This window comes from Penaeus japonicus, unplaced genomic scaffold (assembly GCF_977035675.1).
Source record: "Penaeus japonicus unplaced genomic scaffold, GWHDUDI00000001_assembly GWHDUDI00000026, whole genome shotgun sequence".
Taxonomy (NCBI): Eukaryota; Metazoa; Arthropoda; class Malacostraca; order Decapoda; family Penaeidae; genus Penaeus; species Penaeus japonicus.
Genome location: NW_028234428.1, coordinates 5,706,340 through 5,716,339, shown reverse-complemented (window position 1 = coordinate 5,716,339; position 10,000 = coordinate 5,706,340). Strand labels below are relative to the sequence as shown.

The window sequence follows — 10,000 nt, the reverse complement described above, 5'->3', positions numbered from 1 at the left end:
CTCTCTCTAGGATAGACATAATGAGAACAGATATTGCACAGAGAATAAGCGAGATTAATGTCATAGCAGCCATCGTGTTAATGAGAGGGAACAGCGGAAAGAAACTAGCGAGAGATATGATCAGCGGTCTTAATTAATAACATCAGGACTTTTTTATTGACACGGCAATCGAGGATATAGGAAGGAGCTGAAAAATGATATTGAATATTATGGCTTGCAGGACTTTTGTCGTTCGCTGCAGACCTTCCCCAAAGTGTCACCATGTGAGGATCAGCAGGAGATTAATGTAGATCCCATTTCTATGGTCGCATAAACAAGGTCAACTTAAAGCAATATATGGTCATGAAATAAAGTCTAACACGTTTTGATATTGTTCATATATGTTGATATTGCTCACATCCTGCAGAGTAGGATGTGGGGTTATCCTCAGACATTCACTGCGAGCGGCGTGGTCACCACAAGCAGTGGGATAAGACTAAGTAATCATATATCATCGACATAGGCTGAATTATGGACAATATTGACGGCACTTAAAATTATTGACATTGTTAATAAGATGCATTCTTCTTTGTGGATAGCAAGGGAGCGCTGGACACTTAATAACAAAGGGCCTGTGTTTGAGAACATTTTTAAAGAGTGCCGATTGATTGCTCATAGGCTGCAATCAAGATTACATTCGTCTGGATCCCATCGCATGTCGGTAACACCCTTAATGAAGCTGTGGATGAGGTAGCGAAGGAGGCAGCTATAAAATGTGAGGTGGACATTCAAAGTATATATAAAATGTATATATAGAGAGAGTGAGAGTGATTCTATTTGGATTTTTATCATAATTTCAACTTATGAATATGCGCAAAAACTAAACGTAATTGCTTCATACACCAGTTCAAAAAATTAAACCTATTTCACATCAATATAGATATGACATATAAATCATACAATACGATAAAGGGTAAAGATAAACATACATCATCTTACGGATACATATTATCATGTTCTTTTCCATGAAATGAAGAATTATCTATTACATTCAAAATTGTCGCATTTACCTCATGTGCCCAATAGATTGCCACCCGTATTGGATATTGCGAAACATACCAGTCAAATAACTTATAATTATTTAGTGGCAAAGGCATGTATGCATTTGGTTGTTCATGCAATTCATGTGTAATATCAATCGATAGAAAAAATAAGGATAAAACAAAAACGAGGAAGGGATGAACCAGCTGATGCAGAAATATGTTTTAAAAAATTATTTTAATTTTTTTTCTTTGCAAGATTTCAAGGACGAAGTAATCGAATTATTCATGCGATCATTGATTGATAATTTTGTGATATAAACATCAAATCCTTCATTCACGTTACTTATAAAATATTCTTATTATCAAGTGCTGTTATATTTTTGTCCGCATAATATTCATCTTAATTAAAATGCAACAGACAGAAAAATTATCATTGAATCTCTCGTGTAACCGACGCCCAGCAGCATTGACCTTTCAGCGCTTACTTGCTAAAGTTCCCGCCCATCTAATGCTTCATTTCCAGAGAGTAAAATTGAATTTATTCTCATATTAAAGATTTCCGTGTCAAAAAAAAAAAAAAAAAGAAATGACGAGACATTCAACGAGTACTAATTTCATTATCAGATACGTATCCATCAATGTTTTTGTATGTGTAATTTGAATCTCTCGTAATGAGGTATTACATAACTTGTAGAGAATTTCGTTATAAATTATGAAGTCATTAATCTTCGATTAAGTTGATTACTCGAGTTTGTTAAGTATTTCATAGCGAAATACACTTACGGAATTGATCGCATAATCATCTTATAATTGCATAAAAACAAAATCTGTCAGACCGTAACGGCAATCATTGTTTATAACAGATAATTGAAGAGAAAAAAAATACTAGAATCATAGATTAAAAGATTGATAGATTTTTCTTTAGATACAAGAAAATAGCGAAAAGCAACTTTTTTTTCAAGCATAGCACCTTTTGCTTGATATATAGTAGCGAAAACCCCTCAGCACGGATTGGCGGCGCTGCGTCCTGATGTAAACAAAGCGGCCAAGGGTGACCAAAGGGTGACCTCGAGACATACTTTCTACACTCTTTTCCTTCACTATAGAGTACGCTGTGAGGTGGGATACTTGTTTTATAGGTTGTTTTGGTATTTGATGTTGGTTTGTTGGAGAAAAGGGAAATATTGAGGCCCAGGAGAAGGGTGGTGGTGGACGGGTTTGAATTTGCAATCATGTGCTTGACATTTAGAAGGAAAATTGTATCGAGGTGTTTTTACATTATTTTCTGTTCTATCTTAGCATCAATAACTTATATTGGAGGTTAAGTATTGCCTAAGCCTTTGATTGTGTTCGATGTATGGTTGATTTATCGAAATTTTAATACTTGTAAAAATTTCAAGTTTTCTTCAGAATTTATTTGTTTACAGTATTAATTTTCAACATATCTTCTAATCCATTGCCATAAAATCAATTAATGATAGACAGCGAAACCAGCACTGAAAGGCAGTATGAAATCACATCCCTTAAAATTCCAGAATTTTTAAAGATAAAATCCTAATTGATATGTAAGTAGTTGCATGAACCCAGCTGTCAGTTATTTTGTCCTCACACCCTTGCCAGTACATATAATGGCAACAGAGGACAAGGGAATGGTATGATGGTATGTATGTACTCAATAGAAATTATTCAGTATGTATTTGTTAAAAATAAATAAATAAAAAAATTGTTCACTATACATACCAAAGAATCATTATAGAAATGTTGCTGATGCCAAGAACACTTCATTACACAAAAGTACTATTTTTATTGCAATTTAAATTATCTAATCTACCAGACATACAATTTAAAATTAATGCATGTATATAAATCATCCAGGTGTGCAATTAGCAGCTACAAAAAAGAATTCATACTAGTCAGAAGGCTGTAAAGTTTGCAATGGCATGTATTTCCAATGCTGATTCTTCACACACACACACACACACACAAACACACTCTCTCACTCACACAGTCTCGACCACTTGATCTCTCTTTTTTCTATATTTATTAGGAAAAGCTTTAAAGACCAGAATTTTTATAACAATTTACTGACAAAATATTTCTTGTATGAACACCTGTCATTTAGGCATTGGAGAGAAAGTCATATTGTAATTTTAAAGATCTTTGATAATGTATCCTCTTTTAGTTTTACAATATGAAATATACAATTTATAATATGTGGCTGCATGAGTCTTGATGTATTTTTTGTATATATATAAATATTTTTATATATAAAGTATCTGATAGAGATATGTAAAGATTGCTGTTGGAAATTAATCAAAATTTTCAAAAAGAAAAAAAGAAAAGGAAGAAGCAAGGAAATCTAAGAAGCAATTAAAATAAAGCACAGACTATCTCTAGTAATCCAGTTACCCACTTTTCAGGCTACAATGTAAGGTTCCAGAGATGCCCCCTGACTTGCCTGAGGCAACCCGCCTCTCCTCGGTGGTCTCCAATGTCTGTGACAGAAGTGCCGAAGGTAACGACCAAAGTTCTGCAAGGCAAGAAAATGGAACACAACACTCAAGCATCCAGACCACTTCGATACATGCTGAAACTGGGAGTTCCCAGCCTCCCAGTACAGCATGTTCTGTTAATAAATTGTATTATATCACACCTCAGCTCAGAGATACCTTTGCATCTGTTGGAGCAACGCATAAACCATACCAGTTTAAAGAGGTAATGATAATATGTGCATTTTTTTGGTTACATGCATAAAAGTTACTATATAGCTATATGGATAAGTAGCACAAAATAGCATGACTAGATATTTTTTTATCAGTATTTTTTGCTCCTTTGATTCTGAATTGAATGATCATCATTTGTCATTCTATTAAGCTGATAGGATAAAACAATGACAGAAAAACAATTTTTATTTAGAAGAGATGGTAATGGAAGAATGTAAAATATGTTAATGTTAATGTTATCAGACTTCATAGAATTTGCATATAAAGTGCTGATTTTGCTTAAAAGAGATCCAGAGTTGCAGAAAATTATAAGATTGCATTTCAGTGCTATTAAGGGTACCAGATAAAAAATAGAAACAACACCTTGTTTTGAATGACCTGCATCCTTATTTCTGGTCTGTTGATGGGGAAACATTCAGCTTGTAGAAAAAGGATCAGAATAGTAACATCCTTAACCCGATACCGCCGGCCGCCACAGGAAGTGATAGGTAATTAATATATATGTGGGGTGCTGGCATGCGCTGTCGTATAATTTATTTGATGCTATGCTTTTCGATAGAGAGCCCGGCGCATGTGCGTGCAAGAACAGTGCCAGCGGGAATGGGTTAAGAAAGCACTATATATCTGAGAAGGTTTACTTTTTGTAATATGTATTTTGTAAACTGTATATTATTTGCATATTCTGCACCTATTAGTAATTTTATAGTTCATAGTATTTTCTCCTGATTAGTGGCTATTTTGCAGGTTCTGCAGATGCTGAAAATTTATCTATATAGTAAACGTGACCTATTCGACCCACAAAATATTCTCTATGTTAATTGTGGAAATGATGCCCTAGGAAAAGCCTTTGGAGTAAATAGATTCCATTTTAATGATGTACGGTAAGTTTCCCATTAAAGAGCCATTATATTTCTATTTTACATGAATACTAACTCATAAAAGAAACTGAAATTATGAGATTATGAGATTATGCCATTTGGGGTCAGATTTATCTTTTTATAACAATAGCTTTTGACATTTCAGAACTCTGGTTGCCAAAAATCTAATTCCCGTGGAATCAGAGCTCCAGTCACAGCCAGCTAATCAAGAGCAGGCATCAAATGGGTCTATAGATCCAACAAGTAATATTATAAGTGATAGTGTAAGGACACAAAATGTAACAAATGTAAATAGTAATGTAGATACACCCAATGGCAAAACAGAAACAGGGGTTTCAGAAGTACCTGTCGGTACGGTGAATTCCCAGAATGGTGAACCAAATACAGAATCCCTAACACTTCCCGGATCGTCGAGAAGTAGTCAGAGAACAGTTTCAAGCAACAGAAGATGCAAGAGTTTCACTGGTCTGTACAAGTTATGTATCCCAGAAGTTCCTGACACAAATTCAGAGTCTGAAACAGATTACAGTTGTCAAGGATATGAAACTGGTAGGTCTAAGAATGGTGATTTATTTATTTATTTATTTATTTATTTTATTTATTTTATTTATTTTTTTTTTTTTTTTTTTTTTTTTTTTTTTTTTTTTTTTTTTTTTTTTTTTTTTTTTTTTTTAACTTAAAACTTTAAATGTCTTTAATGTATAACCTCTTTGATATAATTTTGATTGAAGTGAATATTCAAATAAAAGTAGTTTATTTGGTTAATAATTTATTAATGAATGATAATAAACATCAAGTTGCTCTGTTTCCAGCATACTGTCGAAACACAGAGTTTGAGGAGAGTGACTCGGAAACAGACTGCTACATTGATGAGTACGAACTTGCCTCCATTGATGAACAGGAACAGAAACAGTCTGACGAAGGAGATTCTGATATCGAGGTTCGTAACTTAACCACTAGTACAGCTAACTGGAATTGGAGGAATCAATTTGAACTAAAAATAAATGCATCAATTAGAATACATAATATATTTGATTATTGATAGAATTGCTTCCATAGGTGCTTGAATTATACTACCATTCACCATTTTAGCTCAGATGTTTATATGAGATTGAATAGAAGTAATTAATTAGAGACTTAAAAAAGCAGATGAATAATTTGTTGCTACAAAGTTGTCTTATACTAAGTTGTCTTTTTTATATTTTTATGTTAGATTTTTTTCTTTTTCCTGCATCTCATATCTCCTCTTTCTTTTCCCTTTTTATTTTTTTTACAATTGTATGTACGTGTATGTACTTTGAAACATCAGATTCAAACTTTTTAATTTTTACAATTGTATTTATGTGTATTTATTTTGAAATATCAGATTTAAACTTTTTAATTCTTACATTTGTATGTACATGCATTTATTTTGAAATGTCAGCTTTAAACTTTTTAATTTTTGCATTTGTATGTATGTGCATTTATTTTGAACTGTCAGAATTAAACTGAAATCCTTGGATGTTGTTTTTGGTGTAGAGAATCTTTTGTAGAATTAGTTGTTTAGTTAGTTTAGTTTAGTTTAGTTTGTTTGTTTGTTTTATGTTGGGATAAATTGAGATGCCTTTTTTCTGGCTATATGATATGTATGGAGATAGAGATTTCAAAACAAACCTTAATGTTTTAATGTGAATTGAGTACAGACGTAATGTTTGGTTCTTCAGAAGATTGGTTGTTCAAATAATTTCTGTCATACGCCATAAAGAAAGGCAAAGTGGTGGTATTGTACCATAATTACACTAATTATGTTTATTTTGATACTACAAGAAGTAGTTTATATCAGGATTTATTGAAAGTGTGTTTCTGTCACAGTAAATATTACTTTGACATCAATTTATTTCTTACCTCCTTATACACATTAAACTGACTCCCCTCACGTCTGCTAATTCATCCTAATTCACAAACAAAGTCGTAGGTCCTCACTTACATTCAGAATACTGAAGCCTAATTTCATTTTAAGGATGTAGAGGTGGCAGTGTTTGCTATCCACACTCTCTGCCAGGATGACTCTGAGCAGGGCTTCTGGGCAGATGACTCACAGACGGAGAGCCAGTCAACCGACACTGACCCAGAGCTTGTGGCGGAGAGGTGGGACTGCCTCAGCTGCGGCCTTCGCAATAAACCTTTTGTGCGCTACTGCGGAAAATGTTGGCAGGTAAGATTTGGTCCTTTTTGTGTGTATGTGTGTCTGTGTCTGTGTGTTTGTTTGTTTGTTTGTTTGTTCATGTGCATCTGCTTGTCTGTCTGCCTATGTGTGATGGTGAGGTATTTGTTTGATTTGTATGAATAGATTATTGAATGTAAAATTTGAAATAATGGAAATAATTAGTATGTTATCAGCTCTTGATCTGATCCAGGGGAAAAAAACAGACCATTTGTCAATATCTGAATTTTCAGAGATTATGAAATATATGATTATATTTTTCATATTATTTACAACTTTACTTCTTATGTCATCTATTTTCTATTATCTTTAATTTCTTTTTTTCATCTTTAATGGATACTAGAATACATCTGAGCTCTGACAGAGTAGCTATTAGAAAAAAAAAATCAGACAACTCAAAAATTCTAATTGTGATTTGTTGATGAAAACTAGAAATATCTTATTAGAATAACTCAATGAAAGAGATAGTAAGTTAAAGTTAAAAAGATAATGTTCACAGTGTAATGCAGATTATAGCTTAATTTAGATTCTTTGATGTCGAGTTAGTGTAACATTTTGCTATGAAATTTAGTATTCATTTTGAATAAAAAAAAGCAAGCAAGCATTCTGCAATAAAAGTAAGGTTATCTTTCAAAGCAGTTTGCCTATTATTATTTTCTGTTGCTGAAGTTAGCAGCAATTTACTGTTTAGACATGTTATTAATCTCTATGCAACTGTTACTCACAGCTAAGAAAGGATTGGCTACCAGAACGATCCAAAAAGAGGAAAAGGAGGAAACCCAGGCCTAAAAAGAAGGCAAAGAAATTGAAAGAACAGACAGAGGAGCCAAAGAGCAAGGAGAATCTGTCAGGTGCAAAGCCCGCCCCACCAGGGGACGTGGCAGGTCCATCCCAGGAAACTGGCCAGAGTGAGGTGCCATCCACAGGCTCACTCGATCGTTACGGCTCCCAAGACTCTGGGATATTCATGTCCCAGGAAAGTCTGAATGATTTCAATAGCGATTCTGCAGCAACAAGTAATGCAAAAACCGAATTTGGATCCTCAGAGTTTGTGAAGCCAGAGGGGCGGTCTCCTTTATCTCGGCAGTTGTCACTCCCCAGCAATTCTGACAATGGAGATGGTAAGATTAAGAGAAAAAGGAGATCGTCTCTTTCATTAGAAGTGGAAATGCCTCCCTCAAAGAGCGCAAAATCATCCGACCAGCCAGTTAGAGAGGACATCCAGAACGGTGATGACTCAGATGCTCAGTCCAAAGAGTTCATTCAATTTTTGCAGTCAAGTGCAGGAAAGAAATGTTTTTCACAGTTTCTGCAGTCAAATTCTGGGAAGGACTGGCTCAAGTCAGCAGATGGTAAGTTGTTCCAGTGGTCCCAGCCTGTACAAGAGACACTCATGGAAGCTCTTGGAACCAGTACCAATTCTGGCTCGTCTGGCAGATGCTCACCAGAGGCAATATCGGGGCTCTCCCTCTTGTGCTCTATTTGTTGTTTACGTCCCAAAAATGCGTCAATTATTCATGGTAGATTGTCACACCAGGCCACTTGCTACCAGTGCGCCAGACGCTTACTTGATAGTGGTGGGCGATGTCCTGTGTGCCGTCGAAAAATACACATGGTATGTAAGCATATTATTGCTTGAGGTACATTTTTGTATAGTTTCAAGATTGTGTAAATATGTAAAATAATTGTCTAGAGATGGAGAGAAAAATAAAGAGAGTCGTGTTGTTCACTTTGAACGAAATATTTTTTTCTTATTATTTTTTTTTCTTTATATTTAGTGTTGTTTAGTTTAGTTTATTATCTGCCTGGTGTACACTTTCTTTTTTTATTATTATTATTATTTTTTTTTTTAACTGGAGACAAAATTAATTAGCTTCTAGAATAAATAACACAACTCCCCTGTTTTACATATCTTGATACCCATGAACTGACCTATCCCTGCGTGAGGTTGGGATTTTTTGCCATGATATGAAAGATTAACCAGCTCAATGAGTTGGCAGGAACAGCCATTTACAACCTCCAAAAGCTATCCACTTCATAGGTCTTCCAGAACAAACAAAAATTCCATACTGGACAGCTCATGCCCTCTCTGGTGGAAACATTCACTCTTCCAAGTTTTCCCATCTTAACTATGGTTTTCAGAATCAGTATAGATTTACACATTTTCAGCTATAAAGTTAATTTTCCGTGTTTTTATGATTTTAAACATTATTGTACGATAAAACATGAAGAAAAAGATTTTACCTGAATATGTGGTCTCATTAGATTTATTTCATATTATGTGCATTTTTTTTTTTTCTTTTCTTTTCTTTTTTCTTTTCTTTTCTTTCCATTGGTGGTTCCATACTGCATGAAAGCAGTTGTTAAATAGTTTATTTTTTCCCTTTTGATTGAAGTGCTGTACATTTTTGTGCTTGATAATGGGTCATACTGAGTTATATTGTATCAGTAGTACATTATATTTGAGACTTTTCAAAATTAAAGTGAATATAGATGCAGTTAGGCATTCTAGGTAGTCATGAGATCTTACTCCACTGAAAACTTTATATTGCATTATCATAGTTTATAGAACAACTTTAACGTAGCAGTATTGTAGATTCAGAAATTTATATAGATATACATTAGTTGGATGCATTTATGTTATTTATTTATGAATTGGTCTTCACTATAAAAAGCATGAGAGGATATTTAGACCCAAAGCAACTTTTATAAAAGGTAAAGAGATGTCAGTTGAAAGTGATGACAGGAGTGGAACTACAGCTTAGAATTTGAAAACTCTAAGTAACGCTTATCTGAGTAATTTCTGTTTGGAAACGTATGACATCATCTCATTTTAGAGAGTTTGTTACTTTTATGTGTTGAGTTTACTTTCGCAGACTGTGAATGATTTTGTTAAATGTCGTAAATTTGAGTCATTAGTGGTAAGGTTCTGATGTTCATGATTTTTTAAAAACAATTTAAGTTTTGGCCCATTGTATATAATAAAAATATAGATGTATGTTTTATAGATGAGAATACTTTATACATGAAATCCTATAATGCTCTAATGGTTAAAAAAAAAAAAGACATCTTCAGCTCCTTTCAACTTCTTTTGAAGCAGAAGTGTAACATCACAAAATTATTTTCCTTTTTAACCAATACACACTTTGTTATATTAAAGACATGAAAACCTTA

General features: G+C 33.8%; 1 protein-coding gene across 3 annotated transcripts; it reads left to right on the top strand.

Moving 5' to 3' along the window:
• The first annotated feature begins 2,008 nt into the window (after positions 1-2,008).
• Positions 2,009-10,000, top strand: LOC122257983 (uncharacterized). Of its 3 annotated transcripts, none has more exons than XM_086551936.1 (7): positions 2,009-2,141; positions 3,443-3,737; positions 4,490-4,626; positions 4,769-5,172; positions 5,436-5,563; positions 6,665-6,817; positions 7,554-10,000. In XM_086551936.1, exons 2-7 carry the CDS (start codon positions 3,465-3,467, stop codon positions 8,463-8,465), a joined length of 2,007 nt encoding a protein of 668 aa, XP_086408062.1. In that variant the 5' UTR covers positions 2,009-2,141; positions 3,443-3,464; the 3' UTR covers positions 8,466-10,000. The 3 variants fall into 3 exon arrangements, with proteins under 3 accessions (XP_086408062.1, XP_086408060.1, XP_086408061.1); XM_086551934.1 differs by having other exon boundaries at positions 6,623-6,817; XM_086551935.1 differs by having other exon boundaries at positions 2,052-2,129; positions 6,623-6,817.